At 35.0% G+C, this 21,714-nt stretch overlaps 3 protein-coding genes and 1 non-coding gene across 4 annotated transcripts; 2 read left to right on the plus strand and 2 right to left on the minus strand.

The window, feature by feature from the left end:
- Positions 1 to 4,116: 4,116 nt before the first annotated feature.
- On the plus strand, positions 4,117 to 7,322 carry LOC117916906 (probable phytol kinase 2, chloroplastic). The gene is made up of 6 exons (XM_034833128.1): positions 4,117 to 4,528; positions 5,862 to 5,929; positions 6,019 to 6,150; positions 6,553 to 6,668; positions 6,800 to 6,914; positions 7,011 to 7,322. Exons 1-6 carry the CDS (start codon positions 4,196 to 4,198, stop codon positions 7,186 to 7,188), a joined length of 942 nt encoding a protein of 313 aa, XP_034689019.1. The 5' UTR covers positions 4,117 to 4,195; the 3' UTR covers positions 7,189 to 7,322.
- Positions 7,323 to 12,241: 4,919 nt separating this feature from the next.
- LOC117915527 (SAGA-associated factor 11) lies at positions 12,242 to 15,710 on the plus strand. The gene is made up of 4 exons (XM_034831092.1): positions 12,242 to 12,344; positions 13,766 to 13,871; positions 14,774 to 15,085; positions 15,275 to 15,710. Exons 2-4 carry the CDS (start codon positions 13,836 to 13,838, stop codon positions 15,455 to 15,457), a joined length of 531 nt encoding a protein of 176 aa, XP_034686983.1. The 5' UTR covers positions 12,242 to 12,344; positions 13,766 to 13,835; the 3' UTR covers positions 15,458 to 15,710.
- A 67-nt stretch (positions 15,711 to 15,777) lies between these two features.
- On the minus strand, positions 15,778 to 15,850 carry TRNAE-CUC. Its single transcript has one exon. It is a non-coding gene; the product is annotated as a tRNA-Glu (tRNA).
- Positions 15,851 to 16,305: 455 nt separating this feature from the next.
- On the minus strand, positions 16,306 to 20,184 carry LOC117916787 (BAG family molecular chaperone regulator 4-like). Its single transcript, XM_034832959.1, has 4 exons — positions 19,790 to 20,184; positions 18,284 to 18,540; positions 18,058 to 18,204; positions 16,306 to 16,768 (listed from the first exon to the last, which is right to left on the minus strand). Exons 1-4 carry the CDS (start codon positions 19,980 to 19,982, stop codon positions 16,571 to 16,573), a joined length of 795 nt encoding a protein of 264 aa, XP_034688850.1. The 5' UTR covers positions 19,983 to 20,184; the 3' UTR covers positions 16,306 to 16,570.
- Between the last annotated feature and the right edge of the window lie 1,530 nt (positions 20,185 to 21,714).

A 21,714-nucleotide genomic window follows, 5' to 3' on the forward strand; every position in this document is an offset into this window, starting at 1 on the left:
GATAAACGATGCACATGTCTTTTTGGATGCATTAACTAGACCAGAAGTCAATTTTCCTTGGCCAAGTAAAGGAAAATATTATTTAGTTTATTCTGGTTATCCTTGTATATCTGGATTTTTGCTACCATATTGAGGTGAACAATATCATTTATAAGAATATGGGGGTAAATGTAATCAACCTATCAGGTATAAACAACTTTTTAATTATAAACATTCATTTCTTCATAATATTATTGAAAGATGTTTTGGTATTTTGAAGACTCGATTTCCAATATTAAGGATGATGCCTTGTTATAAGCCAAGTAGGCAACCATCAATTGTTGTTACATGTTGTACCCATCATAATTGGATTCGTCTATCAACCCAAAATGATCGGTTGTTTAGAGAATATGAGGTAGAAGACCCTTCAGTCTAAGGTGAAGAAGAGAACACAAGTAACACAAACCATTCAATTGATTTATCATATGAGAGTGCAGCAACTATGGCAGCTTGTAGAGATCAAATTGCTCAAGTGATGTGGGCAAATTATATCAATGTCAATCCATGACTTATCCTATTTTTAATTTTAAATATTTGTTAATACTTTAGTGTTTTGTTAGAATTTATATATATTTGTTTACTTAACTAGTTCTCATTAGTGTATGTGATGTTTGTTGTAATTTCTAATGATTAAATATTGCTCATAAATTTAATTTATAATTGTAAAAGTACGATGAATAAAAAACCCATGTGTTATTGTGGGTATGGACGAATGTGTATTTTTATGTCAAAAACATAGAAGAATAATGGTTGTTGGTTTTATCGTTGTCCATTATATCATGTAAGTATGTTTAATTATAACATGAAAACATATTGATATTAGTGAAATACATACATCATATTTTATTTTATTTTTAATAATTTATGTATTGTAAGAACATCCTCATTGCTTTATATGGGTTGATGAGTATAATTTACAACAACTTCAACAACTAGTTGTCAACTTGTGACACCTAATGTTTGCCACAAATCCTCAAAGTCGTCTTCTTCTTATTGGTGGTTATGAGTGTAGCATTGTCATGTGTTTTTTTATTATTTATCATATTTCTTCTTCTTATTTTAATTATTGCTAAGTGAATGTATATGTTATCTAAAAAATTATCATCTATAAACTCTAGAACTTTAATATATTATATTAAAATATGATGTTGGTATCATAATACTTATAGTATTTATTTGTGTTAATATTGATTGTGTTAGTATACATATAATTTGAATGATTTTTTTATTGAAAACATGTATTAGTCTAATGCATTTATAATTAAAATAAATGTTTTCAAAATGATTACGAAGTTTACCATATATACAAATATAAATATTATTGAAATGAATATAGTTACACATGGTTACAAAGTTACCATTTAAGAAAATTATAACTGGTATAAAAAATTTTAAATGAAATAATTTTTTTAATTTAAATGAATTGTGTATATAAAAATTATTTATATATTTAATATCAAGTTACTTGAAGAAAACACTTCATTAATAAATAAATAAATAAATAAAATAAAAAACTTCCAAGCATGTTTTTTGTTTTACTTGTTCTAAAAAACTTTTTCATTAACTCAACCAAACATGTTTTTTTTTTTTTAGAACAAAAACCGTTTTCCAAAATTCAATTCCCAAACACATTTTTTTTTAAATACCAAATTTTTTTTTAATAATAGTTAACAACCAAACAGGTTCTTACCCTTCTTTTTTTATCTTTTTTTTTTTTTACAAAAATATCTTTATTTTTTTGTTATAAAAATAACATTTTTTTTAACCTACGTATAAATACATGAAATGATAAAAGGCATTTTTGTCAAAAATTAACTACTTTTTTCAATTAAAAACATAGGAGGGATTAAATCTACAAGGTTGATGATTATTTTATCTCTTTTAAACAATTAATTCTTCAATCAATTGAAGTTCATCTAATTGGTCAATGGATAAATAGGATTCAATGAGTTGAATCAAGTGATTTAAGCTCATATGATGGACTTTAGTCACCTAAGTCCATGAGTCGTCAATATAAACCCTTTGAGTTCTATGTCAAGATCCAAACAGAGAGTTAACAAGTGAAAGATGCTTGATCTTCAAGGTATTTTTCATCAACTTGGAAAAAGATTTGGGAACATCCAAATCTAAGATATATTCTGAAATACCTGAGAAAATAAAAATTAAAAATTGACATATGTTTTCATTGCACCTAGGATCTAGTGGTATGCTCCATCTTTTCAATCCAACACCACAATGATAATATGCTTGACTAAAAATATGTCCTCATATGGATTAAAGAGTTTGTAATTGTTGTAAACTAGTTGGAACTCCTAAAGATTTCATAAGAACTAATTAATTATCTAAAGAAAGAATCAAGTTAAAAGATCTTCAAAAACCAAAATTTTATCGTAACCTAAAAATAAAGTATTTCTTAGTGGTGTATTAGCCCATTAATTTATGTTTATTGAAAGTTCTAAAGTACTTACCCCTTAGCTTTCGTATGGTTGTTTATTCACTTTGAGTGGCTTTGACCATCTCATCTAAAAACCAATTGGTGATTGGTGATGGTAAGTCAAACCTTTTATGGTATTCGACATTACATCTCACATGCCTATTTTAATAAGAGTCATCATTTGGGTAACTCATTCTCAAACTTAAGAGTGACAATGTTGCACCCTAATAATCCCTTTCCTTACATAAGGCTCCCATGATTCAAACTCATGACTTTGAATCTGATAACAATTTTTAAAACAGGCTTTGACTATTTGATTTGAAAACCAATTGGTAGTCGATGAGGGTAGGACAAACCTTTTATGACATTTGACATAACACTTTACAACCTTATTCTAAAAGCCATCATTTAGGTGACGCATCCCCTAACTTAAAAGCTATATTGTTGCATCCTAACAATACATGATCAAATATACAACATTCTCCATCATCTTGCTTGCAAGATATAATTGTGTACTATTTCAAAGAACATGCATTATGATATTTTCATGGAACAATCAACATGAGTTTATCTTATTCAAAATTATCAAAATCTCGATTGCTCAAATATGCATGCAAACGTTTGATATCTTTTAGACCTCCCTAAAACTTGATTTAAAACAAAATATATATTTACCTATGGTAGTATAAAAATATTGTGGACATTAGTTAAACAAGTAATAATAGTCACATTGAGAATCATATGGATTATGTTGCATAAAAAATAATCCGATCAAATTAGATGACGATAGTAAGTTTTATGTTGCATAAATTAAATGAGGATTTTTAAAAGCTTACTAAACTAAACATATTTTCCCTAAGTTCTTCTATGCATATGAGTTCTAGGAGAATGGAGAAATTGATACAACATGTATGAATACATAATAATCTAACAAGTCTACTCATATAAACATTATTATTTATTACATTAAAAAAGTTAAGACGTAACATTAGAGTATGAAAATTGAGAAAAATCTATAAGTTGAAACATTGAAGAAAGTATAACTTATATCTACATGAGAGGGAGAATATTGATATAGATTTACTATATTTTTTTTCATGCAATTTTTGTCTTAATGAATTCGTTTTAATGAGTTTTACTATAAGGTTTTATTGAGGAGTAATAAGGGTCAAATCATTTAAAGAGCGTTATATTTTTTTCCCTTCACAAGGATTTTCTATATATTTTTCCCTTATGATTATTCAAAAGGAAATGTTATGGAACTAAAAATTATGTTAAGAACTTCATAAGACTCGTGAATAATCATAAATATCATCATTCTTAATATAGATAATGAACATAATCTTAATGTGAATTTCCTTCATACTATTGATAAAAGGAAAATTTGCTAATAAAATAATAAAATACAATTTTGATGAGGATTTTAGTACTGTTATTCTTCTTTTAACTCTTTTTTTTTTTTTGGCTCCTCTCATTTATTACAAATATGTGATACACATTTTTTGATCATTTATAAAAAAGATATTATCAATCATGTAAGTGATACATTTTTAGATTCCATCAATCTCATTTCTTTATACCCTTCTATAATAATCCTAATTTGTTATGCTCTTATTCAATGAAGTGGATCTTACCAATCCAACATACCAAGGGAAAACTAACTCGGCTCGTCAGGCTGGCGTTGAACCAAAATGTTGAGTACTAGGGCTACTACAGCCTACGATGGGTGCGGCAAACTTCAACGTCTCAATCCTCCGCGCCTCCGCTGGCGTCACCTATTTTACAGCTGATTTCCGCCTTGCTGACCGTCCGCCTCTGAATGCCACCTTCTCCGCAGGCGTCACTGCCACTACCGGTTTACGAGTCAGATTCCGAGTACCCAACGGAGGACTAGCTCGCGGGGGAGCTCGCGGGGGTTTGACTTCCCCATCGGCCTTGATGCTGCCTCAGAATCCGGTCGCCGGGGACATCTGCGCCGCAGCTCTGACTGGTGCCGCTGCTCTCTCGCTGCTTCGGTTTTGGGGCGAGATTGCGAAAAGAGGATTCTTTGACCAGGTGCTGACTGTTTGGTTTTCCATGTTCGGTGTAGGGAATTTTCTGTTGTGACTGGCCCTCGCGTGGTTTGGTTTCAGAGAAAACACATAAAAAGCGAAAGGAAATAAAAATGAAGTTTTGAGTATTAACAACTTTCTCTTGTTTCTCTTTGTTCTTTTCGAGGAAACAAAGGGAAATCTAACTGGAACGGGTTTGACTTTGTTTTTCTTTTGGTGATTCTAAAGGGATTTCAACTTGAATAGCAAATAAACCCTAATGTTGTTAAACTGGTGTCAGCTTTTGCTGGATTTGGTAGCTGAGCATGTACAGGTAGCTGGGTTTAAGGCTTTTTTGAGTTGAGCTGCTGTGAGATTTAATTGCTTAGGATCTCGAATTAAGAACCATTTACATCAGGTTTTGCAATAGAGATTCTCAATTTTCGGATGGGGGTTCATAGGTTGTTTCATGTATATAGAATTTAGAAGTCCTGTGAACACCATGGTCATCGTGCTTCATGAAATTGGTTAATTGTAGCAGAAAATTGAACTGGGAATTAATTGATTGAAAGCAAATTGGTTTATGGGTGATAAACCTTCAGTTTAGTAAGTGAGAAATGGAAAGATTTCATTGAAATTGTTGGTTTGAAAAGTTTCTTAAAAGCTTAATTTTTATCATTGAATTGATGCCCTTGACATGTTGAAGCAAACCTCAGATTGATCAAAGATCTAGCTGATCTCCAAGATTGCCTGTTGCATTCACGGCTTTCATGATGTTGAGATATGCATCCCTTTGAACCTATCCCATATCGTTATGGGATGAATCATCAAATTTGAGCTTCCGTCCATGAAAATTGGGAGTCTTCCATCTTATGAACTACCTGCCTCCTCTTTTTCCTTGCTTCCCCTATCCATGCAACCGGGATGATGTGTTGGAAGTAGTTGTTATTTTGATATCGCAGAAAATTCATTGTTGACCTATATGAACTATTAGGATGGGTTTTAATGACAATAACTTCATTTTTGTAGTGGATCCATGGCAGATCTTACCATAAGTTTGATGGAAAGATCTTATCATTTTTTATGATTATTTTCTTCATCATATATGCAGGAACCCTCTGTTTTACAGATTCCAGGAGGGATTGGATTAATCAAATACATGATTTAATCCCACTCCAGAATACTCCCAGTTCTTATTGCACGGCAATCATGCTAAAGGGGTTTTACAGCCCTACAAAATAGCGTTTTTCTATGGACAATTTGTTAATTTTTAAATCAAGTGCCATATCTTGGGAACATCATGACTTGTCTTGTACCTTATATATAAAGGTTACTTATTCTTATCTTCTCTTGTTTAGACAGTGGGTAGAAAACTTGTACATATAAGCGTTGGACTGGTTTTCATGCTTTTCTGGCCTTTGTTCAGGTAAGGTCATGTGATAAAAAAGTTTTTCCATAATTTGATATCATATCTGCCTGATGAATTGGTACATACTAATTATTGGTTTATTACAGCTCGGGCCATCAGGGAGCAGTTTTAGCAGCTCTTATTCCAGGCGTCAATATTATACGGATGCTGCTTTTAGGACTAGGAATATGGAAGGATGAGGCCATTGTCAAGTCAATGAGCAGACATGGGGATCACAGGTCACAATTTTGGAAGAATTCTTATTTCAGGATGGTTCTATTAAAATCCCATTTGCATCATACGATTAGCTGTCCCTCAAGCTATTCCCCCTTAGTGACGTTTCTGTTTCTATGAACAAGCCTGTCTGGGTGACTTATAAACCGAACTTTTTTAGACCTTTTTCTTATCTCCACTAGTCATAACAAGGAATAGATTTGGTGGCTCTAATCTCCAGCAATGTTGCCACTTCAATTGAGGATATTTCTGGGGTGGGAACCCATTCTACAAGCCATGTTGTAACAGAATGGTGGCTCTGTACAGAGAGTGAACATTTTAATTAAGTCATATTTCTTTCTATTGGTTAGTTGTTTGTTCCTTGACACAAGTTGCTCAATTTCTCATTACCTTGTTCCATGCATCAGGGAACTTCTCAAGGGACCGCTATACTATGCCTCAGCTATTACTCTTGCCTGTGCAATCTATTGGAGAACTTCCCCCATTGCAATTGCTGCAATTTGCAACTTGTGTGCTGGAGATGGTATAGTCCACAAGAAGACTTGACTTACTACACAAATGTAAAAAAGGAAGGCCATGCTTGGAACTTTCCTGAACTTATCTTTTTCGATACAACTTGGGCTTATAGACTTTTTTCACCTATTAAATTTTCAGGTTTAGCTGACCTTGTGGGAAGGCGGTTTGGCTTTCAGAAAATTCCCTACAACAGAAACAAGTCCTTCTCTGGTAGCCTGGCAATGGCAGTTGCTGGTTTTTTGGCATCTATTGGGTAACTTTGCCTGGCTCCTTCTGTCGCTTTGTTTTTTTGCCACCAAATGAGTCTGTGGATTTCCTAGTAATTAACTAATTAATAATGTTGTAACAGGTACATGCATTATTTTGCCTCATTTGGGTTTATTCAAGAAAGTTGGGAAATGGTTTTCGGTTTCTTGGTTGTTTCTCTTGGCTCAACACTGGTGGAATCACTCCCTATAAGCAGTGAACTTGATGACAACCTCACAATTCCTGTGACTTCTCTATTGTTGGGTACTCTTGTTTTCTAATCTTGAGCATCTTCAGTCTGTGGCTACCTTTTCATTGTGGTTCAACCACTTGATGTACAGAACATCTGAAAAATGTAAACTTTTTCTCCAAATCAAAAGAGAGGCATTGCATCAGGATGTGGGTTTTGATTCCAGAATGGTGATGGACATCTGTTAACATCTTCCTAAATGCAGCGACATGAAAAAATGCTCATTTTCCTTGTTGCATTGCATAAAATTCTTCCTGGGACACTGAAAAATGTGCAAGTTTCTTAGTCACTTCCGATAGAAGTCCTTTTGCCCTCTCGTATAAATGAATGCTATCTCTTTTAGGAGCCTCCAGGATTGACTAGGAAAAAGCGTGTCTTCAATGATATACCAAGGGGGCTATGCTACTTGGAATGAGAGAGGAGAGAAGCCTTAAGCCTGAAAGGGTAAAGCCCAGTCCTGCCTCCCTAGACCACCAAGTTAGGATAATGACCAATATATATGTTGGGGTGAGTCCAGCCCTCTCGGAGGAGGGTGGCAAGGGTAAGAAAAGTTTGGAGATAGAACAATTTTTTTAAATCCTATTGAAATATGATTTATAATCATTTTTAAATTCAAACTATATAATATCTTTTGGGAAATTTGGCCTTTAAATCTTAGATTCTATTTTGAAAATACCTTTTTAATTTTGTAAACATCTTTTTTAACTAAATAATTTGTTGTTTTACTTATTTTTCTATAAACTAGGAAGGTGTCAGCTCATTAGTATTAGTGTGTAGGTTATGGGTTAAAGTATTTGCTTATACGTAAATGTCTCCATAGGTAACAAAACGTAAGGACCAATATTTTCCAACACTATATTTCAATGGTCATTTCATTTTTTTCCCACTATCTTCACATAAATTGGCAGTGCATCACAACAAACACACAAGGAGGAAAATAAATAAGGTAAGAAGAAGAGAGACGAAAGAACAGAGTAAAAGCATTGAAGATATTATCTTAAATCTCTCGTGGAAAACATTATTTGTTCTCAGACTTCTCTAAGTCGGACCTTCCATGCTTTTGTGCAACGCTTAGAAGCCCTTTAAGGTAACGTAAGAGAGGTTATAAAATAAAGAAAAACCTATAGACCACACGAGATTACATGGGTAAATTCCCCCAACTTGTATATTTACTCTCTATAAAATACAAGACAATACCTTTCATCAAGACTCTACAATCTACCTGGTGAGTTCAATTCTTTGAGAAGACACTCTTGCCCTCTTTATATAGGTTGGTGGCAACAACCAACCCCACATATCTAGGAAGAAACCTACAAATTCGGCTTTACATTTTCAAGGGTCTTCAATCAACTGTTTCATCCCTTTTGAAATTGTCTTCCCCACTCATGGTGTTGTCACATGTCCAAGCTCGACAGACCCGCTCCATTTCTTCATCTGGTTGAGAGGGATGCTCAGCCCTAGCCAAGTGTCCTGCCCTATGACTCAATCTATGTTTCAACCTACCAGGTCTCTTGCCTCATGACTCAGTCCATGCTTCAACCTACCAGGTCTCCTGCCTCATGAGTCATGACTCAGTCCATGTCTCATCCAATAAGGCACTGGCCCTATATTTTACAAGACTATTGCATGTGTCTCTAGGCAATCTGTGTGTGTGTCAAGCCCCCTCTTCTTAGTCCACACACTTCGCAACCTGCCTTGGCCCATGTTGCTCTCCGTTGGCCCTTAGGTGTGCCAACCATGCTCATGTGCATTTCCCATATCTAGATCAAATCCAAGTTGGAGCAACTAACTTATTATGTTCATTCTATGCCCATAGCTCATGTCATTGCGCCCACGAAGAAACTCGAACCTACACATCATTTTTTATTTATTATTATTTTTAATTATATTATTTATTATTTTATTAAAAATATTAATAAATTAACTTGAATCTCTCTTACTTTTTTATTATCTTATATTAGGGTTTACAACTTTTGAAATATTTTAGATTTGTAGGTTTATCATTTTCTTTCACTTGTTAAGGTATATTGCATGTTGGAATTTGAGTTTGTGAGTTATTATTGATGTTAAATTAGTAACAAATGGGTATATTTTAGGGCTTTGAGATATTTAACTTTTGAAATTTTATTTTATTAATTATATGGTTTATATAGGATATGTTTTAAATTTTTATTATTATTTAATAACCATGAGAACACATGGTAATTAATCATGGAAACCCATATTAATTGCCCATAGAGTTGTTATGGATTGGTAGTTTCCAACCTAATCTCGGGATGGGTTAATTTAGCTTAGACATATTGATGGGCGGGTTTGACGCATGCTAGCCTTCTAACACGTCCAATTGGCCTAAGTTATAGCCTTAAACAACACAATGATGAGCCCTTGCTCAGTAGTTGGGGCCACACAATGAGATGCCCATTTACATGGGGTGGTTGCTACCTTTCTACTCAACGAAGAGGCGATTCCCTTTGGAATATTGAGCTAGCTTTTCTGGCCCATGAAGAGTCCCCAATGACCTATACATTGGGCCTTGCTTCGTGTGTGTTTCTAAGTCTGAATACAAGCAGAAATGCTGGAAGACTAAAATTGGTAGTTCGTGGAGGAGAGAAAATGAAAGAAAAACTAAGGATTGTTTTTCTGGGCATTGTTTTAAGATTTAAGGGTGCAATGGTGAAACTTTTACGAGTGATTCCTTCAACTTCTTTCTTCGATCTCATGTTAAAGCTCATGTGGTATAATCTCTCTACCATATTCTTTTGCTTTGTATTCTAAAATGATAAGACTTCCATTTTAAGTACAACTAACATACTTTCACTCGTCTAAATTGTGTAGAAGTTCGTTAATGAGGAGTTGAATGTCCGTTTTTATTGAAACGGAAGAAATCTTCTTTGTGATGAAATATTCGCCACTCCCACAATGGCGTTAACCATTCTTCTACAACCATTCCCCAGAGTACTGAATAAAATTCTTTCACGTAATCATCTATTTTCTTCTACACATGCCCAGAGCTGGAGGTATTTATTGCTAATCGAAGAGATCTCATCCTCAAAAGGACCTTCCATTGCTCACCTGAGAAAAATAAATAAATAAAAATGGCTGGTGATTAAATTCTTCTGCAGAATTCGTAAGTCAGAAAAGCTTTTCCCAGAATTCCCAGGAAAAAAAACCCACCATTTGTGCATCCCATAGAGGATCACCCAAAAAAAACAAAAAAGAAAAACCAACCATGAAACGGAATCAGCTCATGATTAGCAAATACCAACCTCGTCGTCTGATTTATCACTGCCGCCCCCCCGTCTAAGAAAAGGCAAAAACACCACAATGGCCAGAAGATAGAGACTAAAAGCAGCGACAACAACAAGCAGCAGGATCTTGCCTTGCAGGGCGTAGCTACCATCTTCCGAGGGGTAGTGAAGATGACCCTCTTGGTATGAACTACCAGGAGCTGCAGCCCATTTCAGCATCGTCTGCCTCATTTCTCTTTATCCAAATGCACACAACTTTTGACGACTGCACTGCATTCTGGCCTCACTTGTTAACGTGAAGATGGTGTGGTTCACGAGGGGCAATTTAAACTGTAGTAGTACTAATAAAGATAATATTCGAGGGGCCCTGTGTCTCTAGTGATATCTTATATCATTCCCATGAAATTTCTTTTATTACTATTATTATATTTACCTTAAGTATTCCCATGCATGGTTTTTGTTTATTAGCAATTTTATTCCTTTTTATTCTAGCATAGGATTTTTTAGACAATGACCATTGAAAATTTAAGATATCGATTAATCAACCAAAATGTCACAAAGAAGTTTGAAAAGGTTTAACTAAAGGTAAGTTAGTTTTTGCAATAGTATAGATTAGGTCAGAAGTTTATAAGTTGAACTAAAATAATTTGAATAATTTTTGAAAACTTGCAAGATCAATCATGTGCTAGTCAAAAAGCACTTGAGCACTGAAACCAACGTTCAAACACTTATTTAGGCACTCAAAGTGCCCAATCAATGGGTTAGTTTCCTTGAATGTTTGATCCAAAGATTATCAAATTTTGGCACTCTAATTTTTGGGAAATTGAAATTTTTTTTTTTAGGAAACTTTGTTTATGATACTTTGGGTTTTTAAACCTATATATAGCTTACCCAATTGTGTTTTATAGTTTAATGCTTCTATTCAGCAAAAACCCTAATTTGTCCTATCATTCTCAAAAACTCTTAAAGATTTAATGAACGAATTATGGATTATTGAATAAACTTGCATCCCTTTAAGAGTTAAGGCAAATCCATTAGAGTATTTGAGGTGTTGTGTCGTGAACATGGATAATAGTTTAGGTGTTGAAGAGTAAGTTTTAAATAGTGTTTGTCGAGTAAAACTATGTATTATAATCTCAAATAATAAATTATTCATTTAAGGTCTTAAACTATGGTTTTTTATCCTCACATTTTGTATAGGAGTTTTCCACATAAAATCCTTTGTGTCATTTATAATTATTAAATAAATTCTTATTAGATGTAAATGAATAAAACAAATAAAATATTGGAGATTAAAAATAAATTTATTATTTTAACTTAATACTTAAAATCAGTTATGATATTAAGTTATTTTATCAAATATATTTAATTTACTTAATAATTTAAATTAAGCTATTAAATCACTTTTTAAGTCTTTAAATTGATTTAGCAACCGACATCTTACATTGAAAAATGGCTTTTAAACAATTATGAAAAATAAATGCTTTAAGAACCTAAAAGGATAATAAAGGACAAAAAAGCATAAAATAAAAATGAAAGGAGACACCCAACCTTCTTTTACTTTTGAATCATTGAAACAAGACAGAGTGACATTATGAATACACTAGATTGGACATATATAAATGATTTCCCTAAATCAAATGCCAAAATTAAAGATATCAGTATGATTCTAATGATTTGGTTTTCCATCCTAATGGGCCTCAAGTTTAGCATGGCCCGTGTTCCTTCTAATGATTCACCAGGCCCAAGAAAAAAAATTCAATCCAGGTGGCGCCCTCTGATTTGGTTTCAAGATGAGGCTTGCCTAGGCCCACCTCACCAGATCCCAACCCAAGACCCAAACTCCTCCCCCCACGGCAAAGGCGAGAAAGGGAAGGGAAGAACCTGTGTGTGTCTCTCTGTCCCTCTAGAATTCACGCAGAGGCATTCATAATTCTCTGTAAGCTCCCTCTCTGTCTCATTCACATAGGGAGTAGGCTCGATCTGTGAATTCATTATGGGGTTTGGAAGTTTTGGTTTGGTTTTTGATATATTACATTATACATTCTTGTTAAAATCTTCAGTTGATAAGCAAATTCAATTCCAATTCTTGGTTATCTCTTTTGTTATCATTGAATTTCATCCCTCTCATGGTTGTTTGAATCAATTTCATATGGAAATTTCTGGGTCTTGTCATTCCTTTGATTTATGGCTTTATTGGATTCTGACCCAAATCATCTTTTTGTTTTCCCAGTTGCCAATCAAAGTGGCTTGAATAGTTAATTATTTATTTGTTTGTGTGTTTTTGGGGAAAATGGGAAACTTTATTAACGAGAGGACACGGGTCATAGGCTCTGATCTAAGCAATGTATGCAATTGGGTTATGATGACGTTACAAGAAATAGACCTGTTGATGACGAATAGCGGGCAATTTTGGATGGCTTAGTTATATGTCTATTGGTCTAATGTTGCTAATGAGGTTGTAGAGATCAAGTGATTGAGCCTTAGTTTCTGATGAAATAAGGATGTGTTATGATGGTTGATTGCATATAATGTGATACAAAAATAATGAACTAGTTTGAATGCTCTCTTGTAGGTTATTTGTATTCTGTAATGTGGTAGGGAGGTTCTTTTTAGATCTCAGAAGAACAAGGGAGGGCAAAGGAGAATTACATGTAAAGGATGATTCCTTTCTCAAACTATTTTCAGCATTTTCCTGTTCTTTCCTTCATTCTTTCAAGATCAAAATCAAGCCTCAATGTTGCTTCACCTGGATTATTCTATCACTTTGTTCTTCTACTGTTCTGGATTAGTTCCTTTTTTCTTTTCTTTTTTTAATGATTTGGATCCATGATTATGGAAAATATGAATGAGAACCAGAGAAAATAGATAAACTCATAATGACTTTTAGTATTTGGAAATGGGAACAAGAAAAGAACCTTCACATGACAAAGTATTGATAGATTTGTATATCTTGTTTGTGGTATCTTTGGTCAAAATCTCAATTTTACTATCATATGAGATTGTGTAGTGCTCAAATGGATCCATTTAGCCCTTCTAATGGTATCTTTGCTTGACTAAGAGTTGCTTTTTTCCTGGTGAGATCAAGTATATATTGTTTAAAATTTTCATCCCCTGGATTGTTGATGCCTCCCATCAATCATTATGTTGAAATATTGAATTTATATCCTTATTAGTCTCTGTTTTGCCCCTTTACAAGATCCTTGTCTTCATGCATTTTAATCAGTAATTCATTTTAGATGCAACTTGGGTAGGTTTATTTTATCTTTGTTTGCTTATCTAAAATTCTCCACATTGTTCTCTGATTAACTCATTTTTTATGGCTCATTTGCTATTTTGATATGGTGTCCTGTTTGCAAGGTTATTGAGCTGTTCTGGCTTCAACTGAGGCTCTTGGTGTACCGGACCTAGTAACCTTGCTCTAAAACTCATGTCAGCACCAAACGAGGATACTATGTCCAGTCAGGTATTTCTTTCCATTTACTGTGACAGAAATTTAAAAGAGAAAGGGAAAAAGAACTGTCCAACTAGCTGTGGATGATTTGTGGTTAGAAGTTTTACTGCAAGAAATGCAATGATGACCTCTAGAATCTTAGCTTGAGATCTATTTGACACCTTTTGTTCAACACTAAGTAATATGATGATCTCCAAAGTCTTGATTTTAGATCTTACTGGTGCTCTACTTATAGCAGTAGGCTGGGGAAGACATCAGTTTCCCCATTCTGCATACAGCACGAGGGAAGAAAAAACTTCCATCATGCAGGGTTTTGGGGATAGGGGGATTTTTGGGGTTTAGACTCACTGTTATAAGTCCAATGAAGGATTTTTTTTAAAGAGAAATTTTCCTCTTGGTACATGAATAACCATCTGTTACTTGTTTTTTCTTTCATTTTCTGTTGTTCAGAATCTACTTTTATTCTTTGGCTTTGTTTTTTATTTTAACTGATTGAAAGAGAGAGATATTGTTTAGTTTGTATAATCTTACTAAAGCGTTTTTTTATTCTGTAGCAAGAGATGTTGGTTCTAAAAAACTCTCTGGGCTCCAATATTCTGTTCACATTTCTGTTTCTAATCACTAGCCTCCTCATAGAATTGAATTGGCCAATATTCTGTTCACAATTAACCAAACTTCTCTCTGAATGAGGAAAAGAAAAGAGCAGGAGACTGCAGTCATTTTATATGTCTTGTAGATAATAAGAGCATACACATCATTGCTATTTGTAGCCCTGATTCCATCCTGAGGAGTGGCTTCCATTAAAATAGACACTGAAGTAATGATGGTTAACTTTCTATATATTCTGTTTGGTGTTGAATAAAAGATAGTGTGCATGGATGCATATTCCACCTGAAATTTGCTTGTGTTTGCAGCTTTCATCCCATTTTTTTGGGGATCTTCTTGATTCCATTATTGTTGATGTTGCATCTGAGTGTCATCGGATAGCAAGGCTGGGCCTTGATCGAAATCTGGAAGAAGAGGAAGAAGAATTGAGGTTGTCAGCACAAGCCCGAGTAAGGGTAGCTGATCCTAGTAACAGTGGTGAAGCAAATAGCAAGTATGTGGTTGACATATTTGGACAATCTCATCCTGCCATAGCAAGTGAAATATTCGAATGCATGAACTGTGGCCGATCAATCATGGCTGGAAGGTTTGCTCCTCATTTGGAAAAGTGCATGGGAAAGGTCATTCTCTTCACCTTGATACCGTAATCTGTATCCCACTTCTTCAATTTGATAAAATTAAATTTATGGTGAGAGCCATTTTATCTGTTTCCATTGTCGGAAAAATCCCATTTTGTGATTCCTACCATGGAAAACTTTTGGTAGACTGTGTGTTCCATTTCTGAATTACTACTACCATGCTGACTACAGGGTAGGAAGGCTCGTCTCAAAGCAACAAGAAGTAGCACAGCTGCACAGAACCGGTACTCACGAGGCAGTCCTGTTTCCTCATACTCCCCTTATTCAAATTCCACCAGCACAAGCCGGCTATCGAATGGAACACCTGGTGTTGGAGGTGAGGAGTACTCCAATGGCACATTGGAAGAGCCGTGAAACAAACTTGAAGAAATGTCACAGACCATCACTTGGTTGATAGACTACAAGTTATGGTTTTTCTGTTTCTTCTGAGGGATATTTGACATGGGCACTGAGGGGTTTAGGGGCTTTGGTGTCATTGCAGCATAATATCTTGAAACACTGCAAATCACACTTCTTTTCTTTGTTTGGAAGCCATTGTAAGGAAGAATTAACTCTTGAAGTAAGATTGCCACAATATAGTTATACCAGTACCAGTTTCTTCATGTTCCACTCCTCTAAACTGAAAGTGTAATTTAATTGCTAAGATGTTCATAAATTCAAAAGGGTAAAAAAATTTCCGTTGCCGGGACTTGAACCCGGGTCTTTCGGGTGAGAGCCGAATATCCTGACCAACTAGACTATAACGGATTGATGCTTTTTGAATGGAAACGCAATTACTTGTTACATACCTTTAGAAACATCTACAGCTTGACCATTTTTATTAAATGAAACCTTACTAGTTATTACATGTGTCTCATGCTAGTCGGACAAAAAACTGCCTTGAAGCAGTAGCGCAATATAGTATGAAATGGCCCATGTACTATCCCTATGGGGTCTGGCGTTGCAAGAAGAGCCATAAAAGCACTAGTGATGGGTGGGGTCATATAATCAATAGATTTTGAAAATTACAATTCATGGTAATCCGTTCTGATCTGAAGTTACTTCTTCATTTCAGTCGGCCATCCTCAATCCACAGTTACAGAAGACAAGCATGCAAAAAAAAAAAAAAAAAAAGAACACGCAAAAGAATACCACATTGCAATAGCTATGATGGTGCCATGGATTATTCATATTTTATGCACGCTTCTACCCAGATCAAAAAATTATAAAAGGAACGAGCAGCTCTGAGTATTAGTATAACATAAAAACCATATATACAAATGCCAACCCAGTTAAAACATGGCTGCAGTGTCCTTGGCATTCACTGAGACCTCTACCATTTCTATGGAAATAGCATTTCAGCCATAGAAGAAAACAGGGGGGAAAAACAGACACAGATTGCTGTCTCAGAAGAGTTCCCAAGTCCTATCACATATATCTTTATACATATATACCTCAAAGTCAGTTACACAAACCCAACAAGAGAGGCTAGTCAAAGAGTTCCCAGTCCTGAGTTATTTTCGTAGAAGATTGCAATGGGGTTGGAGCGCTCAAGCTTCCTATTCCTGACTCAAAGGCCACCCATTTGGTAGTCACCGACACTGCATTGGTACTGTTGTTAAAAGGATTGGAGTTTCTTGCCTTTAGATTGTCTAGTGTGTCCACAAAGCTCTGAATACGACAAACCTGCATGGAAGTTGACAAATATGATGTTAATGGATGTTTCCATCATTGTTCTTGGTCAAGGTTTAGTTAAATTAGCTGATTTATGAAATTCTATGTGGCTTTTCTTTTTCAGTATCCTGCAAATACTCCAAATTTAGGGTGGACCACCCAAGTGTTTATGGTACTCAATTAACATGAAGGACCAATTGTATGGGAAACCATCAACTAAAGTCCAGCCATGCCGAAAGGTGATGCTTGCTCATCAAATAAACTTGATTCACTCACTATGTCAATCATGGTGAGGGATGACATGAGGAACAGTCATGGTTTATCAACTCACATGGGCAGGAAAAATTTGGAGTTTTGTATCTAGTTGATTGCCATTCTCTGGATATTTTCCCAAGTTGAAGGCCAAATTTAGTTACTAAACAGTTCAGTAGAGACACCAACATTTTACCCCTAAACTGAGCAACTAACACATGGTTTTATAAGAAACTTACTGGAGAATTTGAGCTACAGAAATCTGGAGAGTGCTCAGCTTAGTTGGAATAGTGCCTTTCCATATAGGTCAGGTACAAAAAGCCAGAGAAGAAACAGAATTTGATCTAGTGTGATTTGTCTTGAATACCAGATATGTTATCTTCACCTTTGATTATTTATGAACAATTATGCAATAATTGCAATATGAGATGGTAGTTCCATATTAAGCCAACACATGTATGCCACTTCAATATGTTAAGGGATTTTCCTCCTCTTTCTTTTTCCTCCTTTTGTTTTACTTTAACAGATTCAGTCACAGGGTTTCGTCTATTATCACATACAAGGTGAAAAATGATCAACCATTCCATTTCAGGGAAAAAGACTTCAGTAGTTTCCATAGATATTATCAAGAAGATGATACGCATATAGAGGGCCTCTCACTCACATTTTTTAATGAGTAAAGAATCAGGAAAAGATGTATTGTCAATAACCACAAGAGGTAAGCAATCAAGGATGCATCAATTTATACTTATATTCTACATGGGATCCAAAATGCTCCCATGTTAGGTTTTTCAGTCATTGAAAATGGACAGTTCACAGTTTTACTATACCTTGTTTGTAGAAGTGTGTTTATAATTAGAAAAAAAAAAACTACACAAAGGAAGAAGCATCAATAGAAGCCGGACTCTGACTCAAGAAGCAACACAACTTGTTAGGAACGTGGATTTGGTTATGAAGATTCAATAAGGGCAATTGCAATGTATAATAGGCACCGAAAAAATAGTACCAAGGAAATCAAAAGAGCAAGCATAGATGCAAAATCAACTAACCTCAATCCGTCTCTGTACTTTTGCTTCTCCATCAGCCTCAATAGTATCCAATTGAAGCAACTGAACCATAAGCAACTCTGTCAATACAACAAATTCCTTGTCCACAACCTTATTGCCACCACGAACAGCTCTCTCCAAGGCAACAATCTATAAAAATTATTAACACATAAATAAGTTTCCACTGGCATCACACAGAAAATTTCCATCTCACTCAGGGGATTCAAACCTTTTCTGAGAGCTTGTCGACCTCTACTCTGACTAGAGCGACAGCTTCATAGGCTTTTAATATGCCCTGATCTTTCTTCATTTCCTCAAGCTTCTTCTCTTTGCTAGCCGGGTCCTCTAATAGTATCACCTTGGACATTTCTTTTACACCCACCATGTGCAAGCATTCATCATTTTCCTTTTCTTTCCCTCTAAACAAAAGTCTCTGCTCCTTAGGCTCCAGACCAGTCTCATGGGCAAGAACCCTTTTCAGATCCCCTTCCATTAGACCAAATAGAGCAGTTGTGCATCAATTTTAGAATTTATAAAAATTTAAGTGTTGCAGCCTATCTCACCACACAAACCCCAGTTGCCACAGTCCAACACACCAAACAACGAAGCGAAATCCCGATAACCCACAGGAAATTAAGTAATGTGTGTAAGAAAGAGAAATAATAATATAGAAAGAGAAGCAAGCACAGCAAAAAATTCACTAATCAAGGTGAATAACAGAGGTGAATTACCTTCCAAAGTACTGTTTTAAGAGAAAAAACAAACTAAACACAAATTCCAACAAACTAGAGGGGAAAAACACAATGCTGTTTCTTCAAGCTCCCCACCACCTATAATTGAAGGCAGCCCCTAATGCTGGAGTTACCTAATGATTATGATACCTCATCAAACTTCACAGTCTACATAGTAAATCTTTACTCAATTTTCTTCCAGAAAAGAGGAAGGCATCAGAACAATTCATTATCATGGTTTCTTAGCTTTTTTAGATAGAAGAAGAGAGTTACAGAGAAATTACCAAGGAAATGAGGAACCCCATATAAGAGAATCCCTTCAGAAGTAAATAAAAAACTTGCTTTCCTAAAAGAGTCCCTCTCAAATAGAAGAAAAATAAATATAGCATTTAAAATGACTACATTTTCTTTTCTACTAGCACTTGGTCAAGTATCATTTGCAAGTTTTATCATCCTTTTTTGGTGATGAACCCTAATCATTCACTACTTTGACAGCGTTCTAAAGAAAAAAAAAAGAAAAAAAAAAAAAAATTGTTCATTGAAACCCTATGGAAATTAAGACAGAAAATCTTCATTGGCCGTAGTACCAAACGCCCATTGATTAAAGCAAGTAAACTCCAATGTCAAAGAGGGAAAAGGAATCTAGAGTTGAAACAAAAAGGAAGCAAAAAAGGTAATAATAATAATTCTCTAAAAGCTCTGTTTAAATCCATTACAGAAAGGATAAAAAACAATGGGAGAGGGAATGGCAAAAAAAAAAAAAAAATCCAATTTCACAATCACATCAAAAGGGAATTTTTAAAAGCTGTACATTAAGGGGAAAGTCACCGGAGGACAATATCCCAATTCAACTGTACCATCAAGTAAAAACCCCAAATGGGGGAAAATGAGACAGCAGATTAGTTACTAGGCAACACTACCCCTTCTGATACAGAATCCAAATGAAGCAAATACACACAAAAAACAAAATAAAATTAAAAATACATATAAAATGTGATGATTACCAAAAGTAGACTGAGCAGGGATGGTGATATAGTGATGATAAGAACCATGGGAGACCTTGATCTTGATCATAGGACTAGAAGCAGCATCCCCAGCATTCCTCTTTTGGACAAGCATACCACCAGGCCTGAGTTCCCAATCAATCTCCTCTTTGCACACATTGCCCACAATCCCTTTACAACTTGATTTTCTCATACTCCAAATGAAATGAAAATTCCTAAAATAGATTCAGAAGAAAATAGGAAAATAGAATTTTTTTTCAAAAAAAAAAAAAAAAGTGGGTGAAGTTGGTAGAAAGAGAGAGAGGTGAGAGGTTTCTGTAATGGAAGAGGAAGGTTTGAGTAGTAAGTAAACAAGAGGGTTTGAGGCCACTATTGACAAGGACAGTGACCTTTCAACAGCCTATAAGAGGGAGCGGTTGGTCGGTTGCAACATAAAAGTGGGTGGAAATGGTATGTGTTTGATACACTGGAATTAAACTCTCTAGGAACATAGAATCCAGATGTTAACAGATTACAGATGCAGCCCCTCACCTGCATGGGATTTTGAAGGATGTACTGGTCCACAGCAGTCCTGTGGTCAGCCATGTCCTGTTCTCGATGAGATCGAGGGTCCCTTGCTTTCATTTTCCATTACAATTTGCAGCCTTTTTCTGAGTGTTATTGTTGGTTGACAACTGTGGGAGATACTTGGCACCCACACTTGGATGTGCCCCTCTATTATGAGATGTCCCATGTCCAAGCCTTGGGGCTCAAAGACCAGCCAGTCTCACAATTAATTCCCATTATTGCCTACCCACAAGTCAAGAACAAAAAACCCAGTTCTCCCTCTTCCATTAAACACCATCCTCACATTCAGATTCATGAACAGGAAATGAAGAAAACTGGGTAATCAAATTTGAAAATCATTATGATTACTGTTAATTTCCCTTGCAATTCAGAGAATTACTCGGAGATATTTATAGTGAAAATATGGTACTGATTTATTTGCCTTGCTTTACTTTGCTTTTTGGACAACGGGGGGCCATGGCCTAAGCTGCAAGTGAACAAGAATAGGAAGAGCAGGTGGCCCCATGGATGTCCGCCCTTGAAAAAGAAACAAGCCCTGGAGGGAGGAGGGTCTTTCAAAGCCACCAGCTTCCCCTTCATTGGCCCTTTTCCATGGCTATCATTTGCCATTTCAATTGTCTAATGTCCCAAAGTGTGACAAAAGAAGAGAGCATCTCAATCTACAATGACATTTATCAAATTTATGGAAGTTGGGATGAGTATGATTAAAGGTGGAATTCTTCAAACAGTACATTTTCATATGATCCTTCCAGTGTCTGAACTGCTATTAACTGTATCATCAAAATAATGCAAGGCATGCAAATATCTTGAATGACAACCCTGTCATCTCCAGATGAATTGTTAAAGAATTCTTTGAGTGCACTTAGCTTATTTTTTTTCTTAGTAAAATTGAAGATATTTTTGCTTAAAAATTAACTGCATTCCGAATGCAATTTATACTTATCTAGCATGACTTAAACTGTATGTTATGGTCAATAGGAAGCAATGAAGGTTTGAATCTTTTTTCCACAGTACTTCTCCCACCTAGATAATGAAATGCCGCCTAAATTTTTGGACTAAAAACAATAAACCCTATTTATTAGAGCTTTTTCAAGGTCTTAAATGTTAAATGAAACTTTTAGAATCACTCTTTGTAGTATTTTTCCAAATGATTTAAGGCCTATTTGGGAAAATTTTCAAAAATATTTATCAAAAAATAGTTTTTGAAAACAAATTTTTATTATCAAAAATAAAAAATAAAATAAAATAAAATTGTTCTTTATGATATTTCCCAAACACTGTCTTATTATCTATCTTCTAAAAAAATAAAGGAGATGGGATAGTAGATTTTTGTTTAATTAAATTTTTTTAAAAATATC

This window comes from Vitis riparia, chromosome 6 (assembly GCF_004353265.1).
Source record: "Vitis riparia cultivar Riparia Gloire de Montpellier isolate 1030 chromosome 6, EGFV_Vit.rip_1.0, whole genome shotgun sequence".
Taxonomy (NCBI): domain Eukaryota; kingdom Viridiplantae; phylum Streptophyta; class Magnoliopsida; order Vitales; family Vitaceae; genus Vitis; species Vitis riparia.

Excerpts from the sequence above, each read along its gene's own strand:
- LOC117916906 (XM_034833128.1), top strand. The coding sequence starts at position 4,196 with ATGGGTGCGGCAAACTTCAACGTCTCAATCCTCCGCGCCTCCGCTGGC. Across the intron at positions 5,930-6,018 it reads CTTTTCTGGCCTTTGTTCAG|CTCGGGCCATCAGGGAGCAG; the intron begins GTAAGGTCATGT and ends GGTTTATTACAG. Across the intron at positions 6,669-6,799 it reads CAACTTGTGTGCTGGAGATG|GTTTAGCTGACCTTGTGGGA; the intron begins GTATAGTCCACA and ends TTAAATTTTCAG.
- LOC117915527 (XM_034831092.1), top strand. The coding sequence starts at position 13,836 with ATGTCAGCACCAAACGAGGATACTATGTCCAGTCAG. Across the intron at positions 13,872-14,773 it reads AGGATACTATGTCCAGTCAG|CTTTCATCCCATTTTTTTGG; the intron begins GTATTTCTTTCC and ends TTGTGTTTGCAG. Across the intron at positions 15,086-15,274 it reads TGGAAAAGTGCATGGGAAAG|GGTAGGAAGGCTCGTCTCAA; the intron begins GTCATTCTCTTC and ends TGCTGACTACAG.
- LOC117916787 (XM_034832959.1), bottom strand. The coding sequence starts at position 19,982 with ATGAGAAAATCAAGTTGTAAAGGGATTGTGGGCAATGTGTGCAAAGAG. Across the intron at positions 18,541-19,789 it reads CCCTGCTCAGTCTACTTTTG|GGGATCTGAAAAGGGTTCTT; the intron begins GTAATCATCACA and ends GTCTAATGGAAG. Across the intron at positions 16,769-18,057 it reads AAGTACAGAGACGGATTGAG|GTTTGTCGTATTCAGAGCTT; the intron begins GTTAGTTGATTT and ends ACTTCCATGCAG.